Source organism: Pseudochaenichthys georgianus, chromosome 16 (assembly GCF_902827115.2).
Source record: "Pseudochaenichthys georgianus chromosome 16, fPseGeo1.2, whole genome shotgun sequence".
NCBI classification, from domain to species: domain Eukaryota; kingdom Metazoa; phylum Chordata; class Actinopteri; order Perciformes; family Channichthyidae; genus Pseudochaenichthys; species Pseudochaenichthys georgianus.
The window spans coordinates 44,423,855-44,445,103 of NC_047518.2; the positions used below are offsets into that span (position 1 = coordinate 44,423,855).

The window sequence follows — 21,249 nt, forward strand, 5'->3', positions numbered from 1 at the left end:
TTTCCTCTTATGATAATAAAGGGCTTCTGTTTTAAGGAATGAGCTGCTAACAAGATAAATGAAACCCTCTGGGGAGCTGGGATGTAGGCTGTTTGTTTTCTTAAAGTATTTTCAAGTATTAAAGGTAGGGTAGGTAAGTTTGAGAAACCGGCTCGAGATACACTTTTTGTTATATTCCATGGAATGCTCTTAACATCCCGATAGCAATGAATATCTTAAGTGCTTTGACAAAAAAATCCATAAAAAAATGTCATCTGTGGAAGCCGTGGTGCTGTAAAAAGCATGACCAATCATTTTAGCTGGCCCGGCTAAAATAACTGGATGGCCTACCTGCCTGTCAGCCTTCCATCTGTGCACAAACTTATCTCGTGCCCTCATTGGTCATGTGCGTGTTCGTGTGTGTTGGAGGAGGGGCTCTATAAGGAAGTGGCAGATTTTCTCCGGTGGTGTATTTTCAAATTCTAGCGATCTCGAGCCGGTTTCTCAAACTTACCTACCCTACCTTTAAGCATAATTTACCTACATTTGATTTATTTGGCTGACTCATAACTGAACTTATGAGGCATTATACCTCTCCTCGAGTGAGCGGCCCAGCTCTTCCTATATTTGTTTCTGTATTTGGCCCTTGGTGAAAAATGTTTGGACACCCTTGATCTAAGGAATAACTGCTTCTGTCAGACCCTTGGGGACATAAGGAAGGCTCGTCCGGGATTTGAAACCGGGACCTCTCGCACCCAAAGCGAGAATCATACCCCCAACCAACGAGCCATGAAAATCTTAACCATTAGTTATTTAGTCTACTTGAAATGCCACGTTGCATTACTGCTCCCCCTTTAAACTTGACATGAGCAATTCTGTATTAATAATATTCCAATGCCCGAAGAGAGAACCAAGATGTAAGATATGATTAAATGGATATCAGTAAGTATGAGTTACCCATATATATATATTTATGTAGCATTGTTGAGATTTTCATTGCCATATCTACACTGTAGCTATAAGACAATAACGCCTCTTGAACCCTCGAGTATCTAAACCAGGGGTGTCCAAACTATGGCTCGGGGGCCATTTTGAATCGGCCTTCAACAAATTCAAATGCAGTACGGCCCACAGATGAAACTTTTGCTAGTCTTGTGTTGTACTTCTTAACCCTTATGTTGTGTTCGGGTTCTCTCGTGACCCGTTTCAAGTTAAAATTATATAATAACTACGCTCTAGTTTTTTAATCTGAACAAGGCTTCATGATATCCTCCACAACAGCTATATAAACACTACAATACCGATTTTGACAATTCTAGCCAAGTCTGAAGGTCTCTAAAAAATGTGGTGTTCGGTTCGGGAAGACCCAGCAGAATTGTTTTGGGTGACTCGAGGTCAAATTTGGCCCAATCAAGATTCATCTTTGACTTTAGATAAAGCCCAGCCCCACCCCCTTCATACACTGTACACAGCAAATTCTGTAGTGTCAAATAGTGTTAATGTTTCAGTGTCAATTATTTCGAGTTGATAAGTGTTGATTTGGGTGTTCTTTTAGACATAAAGTGCTGACAAAGCTCTAAGGCTGGTGTTATTTAAGGGAGTTGATTGCATGCACTCTAGTTGGAGTTAATTACACTTCCGGTTTTAGTGCGCCTTTTTTCTTTATCTCATGGCGGAGAACAACCTGTGTCTGGAAGGGGAGCCTACATTATTTCAAAAAGGTGTTACGACCCTGGGTCGTTATGTTGTTTGTGTGCAGGTATTTTCTTCCTCCTCCTGTGTCTGTGGCTGCGTATTAGTGAACAGGTGGTGCCCGGTAGCTGATTGGAGGCCCTCGACAGGCTGATTGGTCCACCTGGGGAGACGGGAGGATATTTAACTGCAGCCGTGCAGTTCCTCGCCCTCTCTCACTGACTCCACTTCTCCTACTCAGCGCTTTTTGATATTTTGTTCTATGGTACTGTGAGCGCACCTTGGTATCGTTTTGTCCTTCTATATTTATTTTCTCGGTTAGATAAGATTTTGAGTTGTAAGGTTTGTTTATTTTTTGTTGGGTTTGCTACTCCCGTTTGTGTATATATTTGGTAAATAAATTTACCAAACACTTTTTCTGACTCGGTGTCTGTGTTCTTGGGAGTGGGAAGAGTGGGGAGAGTGCAAATTGTCCTGCGCCTAGGTAAAATAATGCCCCTAGACCTGTGCGTAACAAAGGTAAGGACCACGTATATTCAATCATTTATGCTGATCATTTTTGTATTAAAAGTATGTGTAAACATCACGTAGGGTGTGACTCAAAAGTGTCAAGGCTGGTGTGGAGGCTTTGCTGGTATGACTCTCACTAGTAATACATTGCGCAAAGTCATGTGCATTTTCCATGCAGCCATGACCATAAGCCGGAAATCAGGTGGAGATGAGTTGCAGCTGTCACAGCTGCAACTGTGTTAGCCAAAACGTTCTAAAAACGCCATTGAGTTCAGTCAGCGCGAGTGACTAAGGTAAAGATAGGTAGCTACTGATGTTGGAACGGTTATTATCATTTTCAATAATATTCGTTTTACTTTGTCAATCAATCAATCATCAATCAATGTTTATTTATATAGCCCAATATCACAAATGTTACATTTGTCTCAGTGGTCTTCACAGTGTGTACAGAATATCAGTATGACAATACGACACCCTCTGTCCTTAGACCCTCACATCGTACAAGGAAAAACTTCCAAAGAAAACCCAGTTTAAAGGGAAAAATGGGAGAAACCTCAGGGAGAGCAACAGAGGAGGGATCCCTCTCCCAGGACGGACAGACGTGCACTAGATGCCGTGTGTAAATTGAAAAGATAATACATTTGCAACATAGGTAGTCCAAATGTTTGGAAATGCATGTGTGTATAATAGGAAGATGAATCCACGAGGATATCCATCCAGGACCTATGATCCAGGACCACAGCCACGACTCAAGATCCAGCGCTCGCGATCCAGGACACAGGACCGCAGGATCATCCATGACTCCGGATCCCAGCGTATATAGACACCAAAAAGAAAGACATTTGGGGAAGCTGGGTTAATCGGAACATGAGTGTACACGGGTATAGACAGAGAGAAGGAAGAAGTAAGATGTCCCCCGACAAACTAAGCCTATATCAGCAAAACTAGGGGCTGAATCTAATCAGCCCTAACTATAAGCTTTATCAAAAAGGAAGGTCTTAAGCGCACTCTTAAAAACGGATAGGGTGTCTGCCGCCCGAACACAAACTGGAAGCTGATTCCACAAATGTGGAGCTTGATAAGAAAAGGCTCTGGCTCCCATTGTACTTTTAAAGATTCTAGGAACAACCAACAACCCTGCATTCTTGGAACGCAATGCCCTAGTAGGACAGTAGGGTATAATGAGTTCTTTAAGGTAAGATGGCACCTGCCCATTAAGGGCTTTGTAGGCGAGAAGAAGAATTTAAAATTCTATCCTGTGTTCTATAGGGAGCCAGTGTAAGGCAGCCAGAACAGGAGTAATGTGGTCCCTTTTCCTAACTCTGGTTAGTACACGAGCCGCAGCATTTTGAATCAGCTGAAGCGACTTGATTGACTTCTTAGTACTCCCTGATAATAAAGAGTTACAATAATCCAGCCTAGAAGTAACAAATGCATGGACTAGTTTCTCTGCATCGTTTTGAGGCAAGATATGCCTGATTTTTGCAATGTTACGTAGATGGAAGTAGGCAGTCCTTGAAATTGATTTTATGTGGGCGTTAAAGGATAAATCCTGATCAAATATAACACCAAGATTCCTTACAGTCTCACTGGAGGCCAAATGAATGCCATCCATAGTTAGTATGTCTTTAGATAATTTGTTTCGTAGATTCTTCGGGCCAAGTACAATAACTTCAGTTTTGGTCGTGTTTAACATCAAAAAGTTTAAGGTCATCCACGTTTTTAAGTCCTTAAGGCAGTCTTGAATTTTATTTAGATGATTAATTTCATCAGGCTTGATTGATAAATATAGTTGAGTATCATCCGCATAACAATGAAAGTTTACAGAATGATTCCTTATAATATTGCCTAACGGAAGCATATATAATGTGAACAAAATAGGTCCGAGCACTGAGCCCTGTGGCACTCCATGGCTAACTTTGGTTTGCGTGGAAGATTCATCGTTAACACGTACAAACTGAGAGCGTTCAGATAGATAGGACCTAAACCAGCCTAAAGCAGTTCCCTGTATGCCAACTAAGTGCTCTAGTCTTTGCAATAGGATATCATGGTCGATAGTATCAAATGCAGCACTAAGATCGAGCAAAACAAGAATAGAGACAAGTCCCTTGTCTGAGGCTATTAGAATATCATTTGTGACTTTAACCAGAGCTGTCTCTGTGCTATGATGTGTTCTAAAGCCAGACTGAAAATCTTCAAATAAATCATTGTTTTTTAAGTAATCACACAGCTGTTTTGCGACCGCTTTCTCAAGAATTTTTGAGAGGAACGGAAGATTAGAAATAGGTCTATAGTTGGTGTGAAGGAAATATTTTTGTTTATGTGTTTGTACCAAAAAGCATTTTGTGTTTCACATAGGTCTGCTATAACTTAGAGCAGGGGTTTAAAGGTTTAAAGGGTTAAAGGTTCCGCTTTCCTGTTGGGGGACTGTGACTAACTGCCAGAGGACTTAAACAGACTGTCTTTGTCTCTGAATCCAGGTTCTTGTGATTATCGATCAGAAGACGCGCGAAATAGAGGCTCCTCCTTGATTATCTGTGTAGATTTGCGCTGTGTTTCTGTGTAATCTTCAGTGTTGGCTGGGGAATCACATGATGAAGTCGTGTGAGAACCCTGCCAATGCTCCCGGCCGTGGCTCTCAATAATCTCAGGTGTTTGATATAAAGCGGACTCCAGCCTCCATTCCTTCCATCAACATTGCTGAAAAGAAAATCTCTCTCACAGTTGGCTAAAACCTCTGGATCGAGGTTGTGCTTTTTAAGAAGCGGTTTTATCACTGCTACTTTGAATGATTGTGGAACATAGCCTGATAATAAAGACATATTCATAATATTTAATAAAGAAGTGCTAATTAATGGAAAAACTTCCTTCAACAGCTTAGTTGGAATTGGGTCTAACATGCACGTTGATGGTTTAGAAGAGAGATTCATTGAATGTAATTGTTCAAGGTTAATGGCTGAAAAGCATTCTAGTTTACTATCTAGTGTAATATTAGAACTTACGATTCCGGGAGCTGTTGATAACACTATACTGGTCGAAGGCAAGAGGTCATTAATTTTGTTTCTAAGAGTAACAATTTTATCGTTAAAAAAGCACATAAAATCATTACTACTGAGTGCTAAGGGAATAGAAGGCTCAATGGAGCTGTGGCTCTCTGTCAGCCTGGCTACAGTGCTGAAAAGAAATCTTGCATTATTCTTATTCTCATCTATTAATGAAGAGTAGTAGGCTGCTCTCGCTTTACGCAGTGCTTTCTTATATTCATTGAGAGTAATATGCCAAATTAAACGAGATTCTTCAAGTTTAATGGAACGCCATATCCTTTCAAGTTGTCTAGACTTTTGCTTTATTTTGCGGGTTTCGGCATTATGCCATGGAGCTAATCTATGTTGTTTTATTTTCTTCTTTTTCAGAGGAGCAACAGAGTCTAATTTTATTCGCAGCGCATCTATAGCACTATCAACAACATGATCAATTTGGGGTGGTGTACATTTTGTATAAGTTTCCTCCCCTACATGCAGACATGCTATCGAGTTAAGTATTGGTTGAATCTCTTCCTTAAATGTGGCTATAGCACTAACAGATAGGTTTCTGCTGCAAGAGCTTTTGACTAATGCTTTGTAGTCTAGTAACAGTACTTCAAAAGTTACTAAGAAATGGTCGGATAAAGCAGGATTATGCGGTTCGACTAATAGTTGCTCAATTTCAATACCATAAGTCAGAACAAGGTCGAGAGTGTGATTATAACAGTGGGTTGGTTTATTTACACTCTGACAGAAACCAACAGAATCTTCTCTGGTTATTACCACTCATGGTCTAGCTGCTATAGTTAGCTCTATGATAATGCTAGCTTTATGCTAACGTTATGCTAAATTAGCATATAATGGATATACTCGAGTAAAGTACAAGTACCACAACAACTCAAATCCAAAGTGAGCCACAGACGCTTCACTTTCACATTAAAGAACAAAGAATTCACTTTTGTCTTCCTGTTATCCTCAAGTTTACTTTATACCTTTGATCCTTGGGGGTCATATTGATTAACGAACGAACTAGCGGCAGAGGAATAATTATATATTAAAAAAGACAGCAGCATCATAAGAGGGCAACCAGAGTGTGTCACTTTGCTGAATGACCAGCTATCCAGGCCAGACTCTAAAGACTTTCCATGAGGTAAATGCTGCTGCTGGAGTACTGACTGGAAATATTGCTGATATCATGTCCAATATCCTCTTAAAATACTCTGTCCAACAATATCAGTCTCAGGAAGAAATGTTTTTTAACGCTTATTAAAAGAAAAATATGCATTCTTGTACTCAGGAGGGGACATTGACAGACGATTACTGGAAAAGTACACCGTAAGTAGTACTTCATAGTAGCCTACTTGTGGGGGTAGTTTCACTGAGTCCGACAGGATCAATCTCACGAAGAACTAATGGCAACAAAAAATAATTCCCTCATCAAACTTAGCAGAAGTGGCTTGATTTTGTTCTCAGAATGGGACTTTGACAGAGGATTGCTCAATGAATACACAGTGAAAGTACTTCAATGTATTGTTAGTAGTAGGCTAACTAATACAAAGTCAAACAGTATCAAGAACTAATGGTAAAATTGTATTTTTATCACTCATCAAAGATGGCAGAAAACATGCATTCTGTACTATGGAGGGGACTCACAAAGTACACAGTAAAAGTACTTAATTTCATTTATGGTAGCAGTCAAACTAGTACCGAGTCCAACAGTGTCAGTTTTATTAAGAACTTGTGGTAAAAAATATGTGTGGCACTCATTGAATATAGCAGGGGAAAAAATGAAGAGCAGCTGATTTGAAAAAACAAAATCGAGAGACGGCTGAGTTGACCGCAGTGCAGAATCGCTTTAAATCTCCTAACAATATTGTCCATTTTAGACATAGGCTGATTATACTTACAGCCCTTAACCCTCTGGAGTCTAAGGGTATTTCCTCGATAACATTCATTTTCTGGGCTCAATATGTGTCTTGGCCGTTTTCGTTGTGATCGCTAAATTCACCTTGTTTCCCCTTGTTTATAATATCACCGGTCCAAGCAAAGGAGGGCTTTTGTTTTTAAAGGAGACATGTCATGCTTTTCCGGTTATTACCCGTCCCCTTGTGTGTTATGAAGGTTGTTATGCTTGTAAACGGTCTGCAGAGTCAAAAACCCTCAAAGTACACTCTGTAGCAGTGTAGGGAGTAAAACTCTAACACAAAACCTCCCCAAAACGCCTCGTTGGAGATTTCTCATGTTCTTCCTGGACATTCTGACTTCTGAACACCAAGTAGCCACGCCCAGAGCTATGACCAGGCTGATTGGTCCAAATCAACCAATCCACACACACACACACACACCACCACCACACACCACCACCAACACACACCACCACCACCACCACACACCACACACCACACACACACACACACACACACACACACACACACACACACACACACACACACACACACACACACACACACACACACACACACACACACACACACACACACAGCTCTACTGCCCTGGCTGCAGGCTGATAGCAGACAGTTGGGATCGCGGCGAAATTCTCTCTGAAGACCCATTCTCACAGCGTTTATCACCTTTCTCTTACTCAATATCAAGCCACACTTATTTTTTTTACTTCGGCCGTGAGTTTGTGTGTTTCGCTGTGTATCGCTAAACAAGGAAACAACACCTCCACGGAGCTCAGCGCGATTCACAATGTCCCGACCAATCAGAGCACAGTGCTCACAGGGAGGGTGGGGGCTGGAGCTATTGGAGCTACTACAACGAGCCGTTAAAGGCAGAGAGTGAAATTCAGTAAATACACCTAGTTTACAGAGATGCTGTATGAGAAACCAATGTGAGTTTGGAAAATTGCACGATATAAATATATTCTAGTAGACCTCAACAATGGAATTATGATCAGTGGAAATGGCCATGACATGTCTCCTTTAAATCACTTCTGTGAGTTTCGCCCCGCCCCTCGCTCCAATGATCATTAGACCATTTAGAAAGGTAAAAAAACAGACCTCTCAGACGCTCTTCCGCTTACTGGTGTAATAAATAAAAACAAATGGACCGTAGGTACACGGATTAGGGCGACACCATCTGGTCACAACTTTAAATATGTTACCCTGTTTATGTGCAAATAAAGAACTCTCACTGGTTCAGAACCTTTTTCCTAAAGTGAGTCTCTTTTCTTTTCTGACATTATGGGTATTTCACTTTATATTAAATACATAACAATAAGAGTGCATTACATCTAATACACTTTACTATGAATCCAGAACAATACAACTGCAGGAGTATGGATACAGCGAGATGTGTGCATGCATTTTGAGCAGATTTGGGCAGAATCCAGCAGAGTGGACCGTGCTGTTCATCCTATGTAATCTATATGTAAAGATAAAAGTCTATATATTTAAGATAAAGCTGTGAAACAATCTCAATAATTGGCAGCAAAAATGTAAGGTTTTTTTAATTGACATAAAAGGATACATGTTGAGATAGGAAGTTCTAATATCTTAAGAGAAGAGCTTGAATATTAAAAACACAAACTCTTTTGGCTCCTTCCTGTCTTTCTACTTGGTCTTTCTTGGCTTTGTACTGGCTATCTTCTAGCTCTATTCAGGTTTCTGGAGTTTTTTTCTAGCTCTGTCCCTGATCATTATCAGAACCTGAAGGCTCTATACCAGGGGTGCCCAACCTTTTTTGAACCGAGAGCTACTTTTAAAGTTGCCAGTCTGCCGATATCTACCAGTCCAAATAGAGAGGCGTAGCCATTACTGACAGCCTACTACCAGGTAAATACACACTTCTACTTGTATACAACTGACCTTTGTACGATTAATACTTCATAAAATACTTCAGATCCTTTATCTTGTTGCATTTTAGTAGATTATAAAAAGAAATGCCTTTAAAATAGGATGCAAGCAACACTAGTTAATTAACCTGAATTGATTATAGACTATAATCAATTTAAGTTTGCATTCTTATACTATTTTGTACAATAATTATAATGAATAAGTTCAAACAAACTCAAACTTACAGCTGATTAATAATGGTATCTAACTTGAGTTTTTATCATATCAAAAACCTGTTTTAATGCTACTGTTATTTTTACTGTCCACCAAAAGCACGTCGGCAGCCTCCAGGAATGCTTCTTTCACAACTTCATGTGTTACGCAAGAACGAGACTGACATGTTAAGATGCTATGGTAGCAGCCTTGTTGTTGGGCCTGGTGAAAATGGACTGCTGTGCTGCATTTAGCTGTCCTTTCAGGCCCCTCGCCTTTTGGGAGCGTAGGGCAGAATTAGGAGGGAATTCCGTCTCGTAGCGTTTGTGCACTGTTTTGAAATGCCGCTCCTAAATTACCCTTCTTCGATAAAGCCACGCTCGCATTGCAGATGAGACAGATGGACTTTGAATTGGAATAGATACAAACATAATCATCTTCCCACTCTGAGTGAAAATTATATATGTTTTGCTTCTGCCATAATTGGGGTCTTGTGTGTGTGCGGACTGTCACTCCTGTTGACACGGACAACGTTAGCGAACTAGTGCACTGCCCACTGCTCACTGCTCACCAGCCACGCCCCGACAAATGGGGTCACGCCGGCCAATCACAAAGCTTTGATGCGTTCAAGTGCATTATTCTGTCACAGGAAGATTATGTTACAGGACATTAACGATAAAACAGAATATTGTTGTTCTATTTTTAGACACATCTCGCGATCGACTAACCTCTTCACATTCTGTTGAAATGGTCAATTACTAGCCATATCTTACACATTGCTGTTTTGAATCATTAATATGTGGATGACAGTTGAACTGGATGATGTAACATGTATGCCATCTGCTGGAAAGAAGACATATCGCACTGTTGGCGTTGTTTAGACAACAAAAACGGAAGGAAGCTCTCATTTCATAAACAATATTTGAGTACAGACACCGTCCTGCAGAGAGCACACTACCCAACAGCACGTTTTTGGTCTAGCATCACTTTACAAAACATTTGCATTAAGACACTAAGACTAGCTGGTCCCTTGTAAAGGTGAGTCCACCTTAAATGAGCAGTCGGTGAACAGCAGGACACAGGAACTTGGTCCTGAGGAGATGTAACGATTATTAAACAAGAAATAGTCGAGTCAAGGGGTCAAAGAAAATGAAGATTTGTGATTATTAGCGAATCGGTTGCAGGTGGGTGAAATCAGGCTTAGGGAGTTACGTATTACACGTAACGGCATTAGGTCATCAGGATACAAAATAGACAAATGTATTCCCTGACCTTTACAGAAGCAGCTGACGACCAACACACTTATGTCTTTTAAAACGATTATGCCATTTAAATCTTTTCTCACAAACATTGCAGCTCTATTTTTCCTCTCCTGCGTGGACTCTCATGTGTTTCTTTAAATTTCCACTCTGTGAAAAAGCTTTCTTACAGACTGAGCAGCTGTGTGCTTTCTCTCCTGTGTGGACTCTCATGTGTGTCTTTAAATTTCCACTCTGTGAAAAAGCTTTCTTACAGACTGAGCAGCGGTGTGGTTTCTCTCCTGTGTGGACTCTCATGTGGTTCTTTAAATTATCACTCTGTGAAAAAGCTTTCTTACAGACTGAGCAGCTGTGTGCTTTCTCTCCTGTGTGGACTCTCATGTGTTCTTTAATTGTCACTCTGTTAAAATGCTTTCTTACAGACTGAGCAGCTGTGTGTTTCTCTCCTGTGTGGAATCTCATGTGGTTCTTTAAACTATCACTCCTTGAAAAAGCTTTCTTACAGACTGAGCAGCTGTGTGCTTTCTCTCCTGTGTGGACTCTCATGTGTTTCTTTAAATCTCCATAATGTGAAAAAGCTTTCTTACAGACTGAGCAGCTGTGTGGTTTCTCTACTGTGTGGACTCTCATGTGTGCCTTTAAATGCCCACTCTGTAAAAAAGCTTTCTTACAGACTGTGCAGCTGAATGGTTTATTTTCAGCACTAGGTTGTGGATCACTGACAGATTCATGTCTATTTTTCAGTGAGTTTGAGCCTGATGCAGGTTCTCTGGCCTCCTTCCAATCAGCACTGTCTTCAGTGCCAGGTTCAGAAGAGTCTCCAGTGTCGTCCTCAGTCTTTGGTTGTAAACGGCTCTCTGGATCTGAGCTCCTGGCTGGTTCTGGTCCTCGACAGTCATCTCCATCAGCTTCTGTTTCCATGTGTTCAGTTTGTCTTTGATCAGGCTGAGAGGACTGAGGTTTCTCTTTATCATCTTCACTCTTCACAGGGTCAGTAGTGAAAGTGGACTCGGTGATCTCAGCCTCCTCCAGTTCCTGAAGCTGCTCTCCCTCCTGACTGATCCTGAGTTCCTCCTGTTCCTGCTTAATGTGTGGGGGGGGCACTGGGTCCTCCGGGTCCAGACTGGTGCTCCACTCCTGCTGGTCAGGGAGAAACTCTTCTTTAACCACCACCAGCAGCTGGACATCTGCAGGAAACAGGAAACACACTGTCAGAACAAACTGTTAAGTGTTAGCATTTAAAAATCTAATCACCATTACAATGGGAGACATTTTGCAGCCCTAATTAATGCCTTTGTTTTTATATTTTCACATTATCTTTCTTAGTCCCACCTATTGTGTATTTGTGTTGGCTCAATTCACCTTATGTAGGCCTGCCCCTTTCCACTTCCAGTTAAAAATGAAAAAGTTTTCGGCGTAGCACTAGCTGCAATGTAAACAATGAATTGTATTTGGGATCGTTCACAGATACACTACGCCTACAGTAGAGAATTACAATACTCTGTTACAAATAAAAATCCTGCATTCAAACCTTATTTAAGTAAAAGTATGCAAGTATTAACCTGTTAACCCCCTAGCCTGTTTTTCAGGTCTCAGGCTCAAAAATGACATTCCCAGAACAAATGACCATATCTTCCCTTCTAAAAGGGTTAAATTAATAATCTTTGTTCCCAAAGCAAGGGTACACCTGTGAGTTGGATGTAGAAGTGTCAGAATCAATAGATCTATTTTATTTTAAAGTAAATTCAGATTGAACACAGTAAAACAAATTTATTTATTGTGTCCGTCCAAAAAAAATTAAATTACTTAGTGAAAACAACCCTTGAATGATGGGATGGTAGACTAAAAGCTGTAGGAATCCAAACTACAACATATAATGAGTACCCTGTATCAAGATTGATGCAAAACAAGTGAAATTTGACCTTTTTAGAAAGATTTAGCAAAAAAAACGCACTTCTGGGGTCAATTGGGTGGATTTGACCTATCTCTGGCCCCCCTTGCTCGATTTTGCTGAATGACATCTCTTTCTAACCATCAGTTCCATTGGAATCAAGAGGCGCATTCACACTGCGGTACTTTTCCCACAAAGGTTCATGCGAACTTAGTTCATGAGAACTCTTTTATCGCGTTCACACCAAAAAGAGCCGGTACTAAAATTAGTTCATGCGAACCTTTTTACCCCCTCGAAAGTCCCTGCTAGAGAGCGGGGACTTTCGAGCGGCTCTTTTGTGAGAAAAGAGCTATATTTCGGATTGGCTGGGCGGATTGCAAACCACGCCCCGTAAAACTCCCAAAAAGTTTTGTGAAGCCGCCATTTTATTATCCTTGCATTAGCATTATTAGCATTAGCATTAGCCCAGCGCAGAAACGCAGAGATACTAACTTATGGCAACACAAAATAAAACATGGGAGCGGTGGAGATGAGGAGGTGTCGGCGTTCTGGCGATTTACTCGGAAGGCTTCAGTAGAAGCTGCTGGGAGTCCCAGCAGCTTCTACTGAAGCCAGTCCCCAACTCCGGGGACTTCCGGCCGGGGACTTTGGGCGGCAGTATACGCCGTGAAGTGGTTTGCGGCCTGCCAGTAAGCCCAAAGCAGAAGAAGAAGTGACGTCAGCAGCTTCATTTACCTAATCCACCCCCAGGGACTTTTTCCGGTGTGAACGCGATCTGTATTTAGTTCATGCGAACTAGTTTGTACCTCGAAGAGTTTGCATGAACTAAGTTCGCATGAACCTTTGTGGGAAAAGTACCGCAGTGTGAATGCGCCGAATGGGAACTCCCTCATACTCCTTTTTTGGTAATGTGTGTTCTGTGAGACTGACGCATAGCCAAAACCGGAAGCTGCGATAACTCTGGTGGCTACCATTAGCAGCTAACTTTTACTCTCCGATTTTTACATAAAAATGGAATTATGGATTATAAATTAAAAAAAATTCCACAGAAACATTATCAACCTATGGATTAACCGATTCAGCCGCGTTTTTTCTCGTTTTAATGCCATTGAACAAGTCTTTTGATCAGATTGACAGCTAAGGTGAGACGATCTCCCGTAAAAGCTACATAAAGGTACGTGTTGTGATGTCTGCGTTTGCTTCCTCTGTCACGAGTTTGGATCACTCAGTGATGATACTATACCTAAATAATCTGTGAAACCTCAGCTTTAATCGGATATCTTGTATGTGCAGCTACGATAAGTAATAAGGGTATCTTTTATCTTGAGTTCTGTGCCAAAGTGCGTTAGCATTTTTCGCTCAGGAGTCATTTAGATGCTTCTTATGAGACTTGTGTTTTGTTTTGGTAAAAATGGTTTGTATCGTCAGTTAGCTGAGATTATTCCCTTTAATCTGGTAGAACACATTAATAGGTTCTTAAATATTAAGATCCCCTGAGACACAGTGTAGTGAGGGGTACCTTGGGGCTTAACAGGTTAACAGAACATTTGACGGCACCTTCTTATGTAAAAGTAATGATGGTGCAGTAAAATATTCCCTGTCGGTGTTTAATGTATGATGTTTCTTGATTATTTGTATGTTGCATTTTACTGCTGTCCATGTTCAAAGTTGCGCTTGTATAAATGATTATAGATGAGGGAACCTGCTAAATATTAAAATGTGTGTGTTTTATATACAGTACCAGTCAAAGTGTGGACACACCTTCTCATTCAATGTTTTTTGTTTATTTTAATATGTTTCTAATACTGAAGACATCAAAACTATGAAAGAACACATGGAATTATCTAGTTAACAAAAAAGTGTTACAAAAAATCAAGAATATGATTTTTATTTTAGATTCTTCAAAGTAGCTCCCTTTTGCCTTGATGACAGCTTTGCACCCTCTTGGCTTCTCTCAGTCAGCTTCATGAGGTAGAAACCTGGAATGGTTTTCAATGAACACGTGTGCCTTGTCAAGAGTCAATGTGTGGAATGACTTGCCTTCTTAATGTGCTTGAGACCATCAGTTGTGTTGTGCAGAGGTAGAATTAGTGCACAGTGGAAAGCCCTATTTGACTGCTGTTTTAATCCATATTATAGCAATAATGACTCGACCCAGTAAAGAGAAACGACCGTCCATCATCACTTTAAGAAATGAAGGTCAGTCGATCCGGAAAATGTCAAGAACTTTGAATGTATCCTCAAGTGCAGTCGCAAAAACCATCGAATGCTATGATGAGACTGGCTCTCATGAGGACCCCCCCGGGAAAGGAAGAGCAAGAGTTACCTCTGCTGCAGAGGATAAATACATCAGAGTTACCAGCCTCAGAAACCGCAAATTAAAAGCACCTCAGATTAGAGCCCACATAGATGATCAAAGAGCTCAAGGAGCAGACAATCTTAAAGGTCCCATGACATGGCCATTTCTACTGATCATAATTCCATTGTTGAGGTCTACTAGAATAGATTTACATTGTTCAATGTTCCAAAACCACATTGGTTTCTCATACAGCATCTCTGTATAGTATGTGTATTCACTCTCTGTCCTACACGCCTTGTTGGAGCTCCTGCTGCTCCAGCTGACTCAGATAAGGAAATATATGATACATTATGATGTGATATGCTGCGGACTGTACTGTTACTTTGATACGGTTACTTGTGTTGTGGCAGATATTTAATTAAGCTTTCTAAACGCTAATGTTATATTAGTCAGATTGTTCTGAAGATGGGAGGTGATATTCTATTAATGTTCACATTCACACAGTCAGTTGATTTGCCGTCTTTCCTTCAACGGCAGTTTTCCTTTCTCCTGTAATATGACTTGATCGCTTTAAACTCCACACACTGAGCTCTGATTGGTCAGCAGGCAGTGCTTTCACTGAGTTGAGCTCTTAGCCTGCAACCTAACCTGCTCCGGGGCAGGCACAGCATAAGTTACCATGGAGTTAGTTTTTATTGAAAAAAACTGACATTGCGGTTTTTTGTTCCCCTGCGATATATATATATTAGTGCTGTCAAAATTATCGCGTTAACGGCGGTAATTAATTTTTTGAATTAATTGCGTTAAAATATTTAACGCATTTAACGCATGTGCAGAATGGCCCGCCCCATACGTGCCACCAGTGGCAGCGCCAGGGTATGGCTGGGGTAGGCTACACCCATACCATAAAAAAATACGCTATATATATATATATATATATAGCGGTTTTTTTAACCTGTTAAGCCCAAAGGTCCCGGCGGGTACTTTACTTTTGTTTTCACGACACTGTGTCTCAGGGGATCTTAATATTTAAGAACCTATTAATGTGTTATACCAGATTAATTGAAATAATCTCAGCTAACTGACGATGCAAACCATTTTTACCAAAACAAAACACAAGTCTCATAAGAAGCATCTCAATGACCCCTGAGCGAACAATGCCAACGGACTTTGGCACAGAACTCAAGATAAAAGTACCCTTATTACTTATCGTAGCTGCACATACAAAATATCCGATTAAAGCTGAGGTTCCACAGATTATTTAGGTATATAGTATCATCACTGAGTCATCCAAACTCGCGACAGGGGAAGCAAACACAGACATCACAACAGATACCTTTACGGAGCTTCTAGGGGAGATCGTCTCACCGTAGCTGTCAATCTGATCAAAAGACGTGTTCAATGGCATTAAAACGAGAAAAAACGCGGCTGAATCGGTTGATACATAGGTTTTTAACGTCTCTGTATACACAAATTATTTCATTTATAATCCATAATTCCATTGTTATGTAAAGATCGCAGAGCAAAAGTTAGCTGCTAATGGTAGCCACCAGAGTGGCTGCTGCTTCCGGTCTTGGCTATGCGGCAGTCCAGCGCAGTCTAACACACACACAAATCAAATAAGGAGTGAGAGTGACGCGTAGCCAAAACCGGAAGCTGCATACACTCTGGTGGCTACCATTAGCAGCTAACTTTTGTGCTCCGATTTTTTGCATAAAAATGGAATTATGGATTATAAACAATTGCTTCAAAGCCACAGATACATTATGAACCGATGGATTAACCGAGACAATCTCCCGTAAAAGGTACGTGTTGTGATGTCTGTGTTTGCTTCCCCTGTCGCGAAATCGGATCGCTTAGATACTATACTTAAATAATCTGTGAAGTCTCAGCTTTAATTGGATATATTGTATGTGCAGTTTCGATAAGTAATAAGGGTATCTTTATTTTGAATTCCGTGCTAAAGTGCATTAGAATAAAAAAAAAAAAAAAGAATAAAACCGCACGTCCCTGCGGTGTGAATATTGCGCATTCAGCCCTACTTTGGATTAATTCAAATTAATGGAGATCTAGCCTGCTAAAAAGAGAACCAGCATCGTAGGACCGGAAACACAGAGTTTTCCCTGAAGTTAGCTCGCTAAGCGAAAATCCTGCTTCGTAGTACAGGCCTCTGGTGGTCCAGTTTTCATGGCTTTATTTTGTTTCCCATAGGGTATTTATTTTATTTCTGGTTAGGGGAGGGAAACTCTGGGTCCTACGGCCCGTGGTGTGGCTGGCTCTTGTTACCTCCTTCTGTTTGTTTCTTTTGGCCAGTCCTTCAGACCTCTTTTCGTTTGCCGGATTGCTTGTGTGAGTAAACGGCTGTACTTCAATAAATGATCGTAATCAAGTACTGGTTTTTGCGTGTATTATTTTATGTTGCGGGTCTCCCCATGAGCCACGACCACGGAGTAGAGGGCGGGTCGTAACAATAGACCTGTTTTTTCTGTGTTAGAGTTTTACTATCTACTGGGTGTACTTTGAGGGTTTGTGACTCTGCAGACCGTTTGCAGAAAAAGCTACATAACACACAAGGGGACGGGTAATAAATAGGAAAAGCATGACATGGGACCTTTAACATGCACTGTTCAGAGGAGACAGCGTTAATTAGGCCTTCATGGTCCAATTGCTGCAAAGATCCACTACTGAAGATGAACAACAAGAAGAGGAGAATTGTTTGGGCCAAGAAACACAAGAATTGGACATTAGACCAGTGGAAATCTGTACTTTGGTCTGATCGGTCCAAATGAGAGAATTTTGGTTCCAACCTCCGAGTCTTTGTGAGACACACAGAAGATGAGCGGATGGTTTCTGCATGAGTGGTTCCCACTGTGAAGCATGGAGGAGGAGGTGAGATGGTGGTGGGGGGGGGGGGGGGGGGGCTTTGCTGGTGTCACTGTTGGTGATTTATTCAGAATTCAAGGCACCCTTAACCAGCATGGCTACCGCAGCCTTCTGCAGTAGCCAGCAGAATATAAATCATATTCTGGATTTGTTAACACTTTTTTGTTTACTAGATAATTCCATATGTGTTCTTTTATAGTTTTGATGTCTACAGTATAAATCTACAAAGTAGAACCAATTTAAATAAATACAAAACTTTGAATGAGAAGATGTGTCCAAACTTTTGACTGCGTCTAATACTAGTGCATATCTCTCTCAAAAAAAAAAAAATATATATATATATATATATATATTAGGGCTGTCAAGTTAACGCGTTAATAACGCCTTAACGCAAAAAAAAAAAATAACGCCACTAATTATTTTAACGCATGTGTATTTTTTGTCCTCGGCCGCCCCGTAGTTTCAGAGAGCATCAAGTTTAAAATACATTCTACAAGCTGATGCTGACAGCCCCGCTCCTGCCGCCCGCTTGTGGCAGACCACACTTCCACGCTCACCGGCAGGCACCGACTGGCCATCGGGAGGACCGGGAGAGTGTGTGTATGTGTATTGCTGTTGTTAGCATCTGGTGCTAGCTGCGCTAACGGATATAAGGAGCTGTTTCAATGAAAACAGGAGCGACATTTCGCCGAGCACCTGACTTTATGCAGGTAGCCAGACAGTGGGACATTGTACGAAAAGTCAGCACACTAAGCACGGATAGTGCATGCAACATGATTGCAGCGTCCAGGCAGCTCCCGTTCGAGCATATGCCTTGAGTTGCACATAGCTCCAACGATCCATCACAGTGTGTCTCTCTCCACACACACACACACACACACACACACACACACACACACACACACACACACACACACACACACACACACACACACACACACACACACACACACACACACACACACACACACACACACACACACACACACACACACACACACACACACACACACACTCTCACACACACACACACACACACACACACACACACACACACACACACACACACACACACACACACACACACACACACGTATGAGAGGTTCCAGGTTGAATATTTGTAATGTTCAGAGGTTGTTGTGTTTAATATTCATGAGAATATTTGTCATTGTTCAAATGATAATAAACACACATATAAAGCATATGTGTCCACTCATATGTTGATAAGAGTATTAAAAACAGATATGAAATGTGCGATTAATTTGCGATTAATCGCGATTAACTATGGACAATCATGCGATTAAATATTTGTAATCGACTGACAGCCCTGACTGTCAAAATTATCGCGTTAACGGCGGTAATTAATTTTTTGAATTAATTGCGTTAAAATATTTAACGCATGTGCAGAATGGCCCGCCCCATGCCACCAGTGGCAGCGCCAGGGTATGGCTGGGGTAGGCTACACCCATACCAAGAAATGGCTTAGCCCCACCATGAAAAATGATGTTAAAGTAAGCAAAATAAAGTCTGCCAACTCGCGCAGAGTAAATTGCACAGACAGCAGTTCGTAAGATTGATTTCAGTAGCCACGGTTTTGAAAACTTTTGTCACGTAGTGATCGTCTTCTCAATAGAACATCTTTGATAACGGCGTGGTGTTGTTGCAGGAAGTCCCGACGGAGAATACTTTTGCTGTAGTACAGGGGTGCACATAACTGGTACGCAGGTTATGTGCGTAATCTGAAATGCTACCGTCACTTGTGTCACAAAGCGCATTTGCGTACTGACGTACTTGTGAAGCTTTTCCAGAAGGCGGTTAGATCACCGGACGACAGAGTCGGTCTCCGTGCACAGACAGGGCTGCTGTTAAAGTCAGTCTGTACAACGGACTTGTGGCAAAACTACGCCAACCGGCTGCGGAGGGAGACTCCACCCTTCACTGGAGAACTGCGCTAAAACAGCTGATCACAACGTTCACACTCTAGAGGCTTCTCAATACTCAAATTTCCCCTCCTCGACTCCTCGGTCCTCCGGTAGTGACCCGGAAATGAATTTCAGCGCGCCATTTTGAAGGACGTCTCATTTCTCTAAATGCACACCGAGGACCGAGGATCGAGCGTCGAGGAGGCTCTCTGGAGGAGCTATAACCGAGGATACACTGATGGGTCCTCCACGGCTCCTCCGCGGATGCATTTCCGGGAACGGTGGAGGCGTGACGCACGGCCGGACTTATCTCAGCCAATGACAGCTCTGCATGCAACCCCTGGATATTATTTTAGAACCTGCTCTCATCGCAACGCGATGTTTACAGTGATAACAGCTGTGAGGTGCAGAAAGCAGAGCAGTGTGTAAAATATATATCACTCAGTATAACAGGCATACTCTCTTTATTTGCTTTAGTTTAGTAGATATCTACAAACAAAGAGTCGATATTTTTCTAAAACCATTTAGTGCTTCACATAATAAAATACACAACGGCTGTAGCCTGATTATGCTTTAGGAGCTGTAGGTGTGTGTGGTACAGTGCGTAGATGCGGCGGACAGATGGGTCTCAGTTGGTTTGATGTCCTTACTTTTAATACTTGTAAATACAACTTTTGGCCTGTAATTTCAATTCCCCATTTCAGCGACCAGAGAGAGGGGGGGATATATCCAGTCTCTGATTGTGGTACGTTATTATGAGAATGCTCTCATACTTTAAATTGCATATATTTATATAAATATATTTGTGTCTGTGTTTCCGCATCTGTAGCCTGGTATTGTCTCATTATACCGCACTCTCAATGAATTCAAAGTAAATATGTGGGGGAACAATGTTCAGCTGATCTAACAGAGATTATAAAATATGACAAAACACTCGACAGCTGATGCAGCTGTTGCCACGTAATATGACCGCTCAGAGGAGAGGAGTTCTCATTTCTTTAAACGTCTGCTGCTTCCCCTCCTCTCTCCTCGGTTCCCCTCCTCGGTCCTCCGCTCGCATCTCCTGTGGGCGGGACTAAGTCTCGAGGAGGGGAGCCGAGGAGGGGAGTCGAGGAGGGGACATTTAAGAATTGAGAAGCCTCTTCTGTGGTCACGAAGTACTCCACCCCCCCCCCCCCCCCCCCCTCTGTCGACCCCCGTTGATGGAAATCAACACGTAATGAATTAAGACCCCACGGTTTGATGATTGATAGGTGTGTGGGTTGTCTTTCATTTTGACACGCAGAAAAATGTTATAATAAACATAGATACTGTATGTTAAATGGATATTTCCGCCTTCTTTCATTTATCTTTCCATTCCCACAACAATATACATAAATAAATGGCATATTTTGGACATAGTTCGAATGGTGATTAATCATGATTAATTAATTTTTAAGCTGCGATTAATCTGATTAAAATGTTTAATCGTTTGACAGCCCTCTAATATATATATATATATATATATATATATATATAGAGAATATATTATAAATACATGTTGGCAATAATTGATTGATGAGATTTTACATCAATTTATATTAACATTTTAATTACTTAATGACCTTTGTACTAGTTCTCCTATTCTTTAACGAGTAACATTTTAGATGTGTTTAATTTATTATTGAACATATTTATTCATTGATTTCTTTATGAATAATCCTCAAGCAATTTGAATTAATCCAAAGTATTTATTTGTAGGGATGTCCCGATCACCTTTTTCTGCTCCCGATCCGATTCCG

General features: G+C 41.2%; 1 protein-coding gene across 1 annotated transcript in view; it reads right to left on the minus strand.

Moving 5' to 3' along the window:
- Positions 1–21,249, minus strand: part of LOC139435419 (zinc finger and SCAN domain-containing protein 23-like) — a 37,713-nt gene that overhangs the window by 14,481 nt on the left and 1,983 nt on the right. Inside the window, exon 2 of the mRNA XM_071206089.1 lies at positions 10,894–11,660. Within this exon, the coding sequence (XP_071062190.1) occupies positions 10,894–11,660 (767 nt within the window). The remainder of the gene's footprint in view (positions 1–10,893; positions 11,661–21,249) is intronic.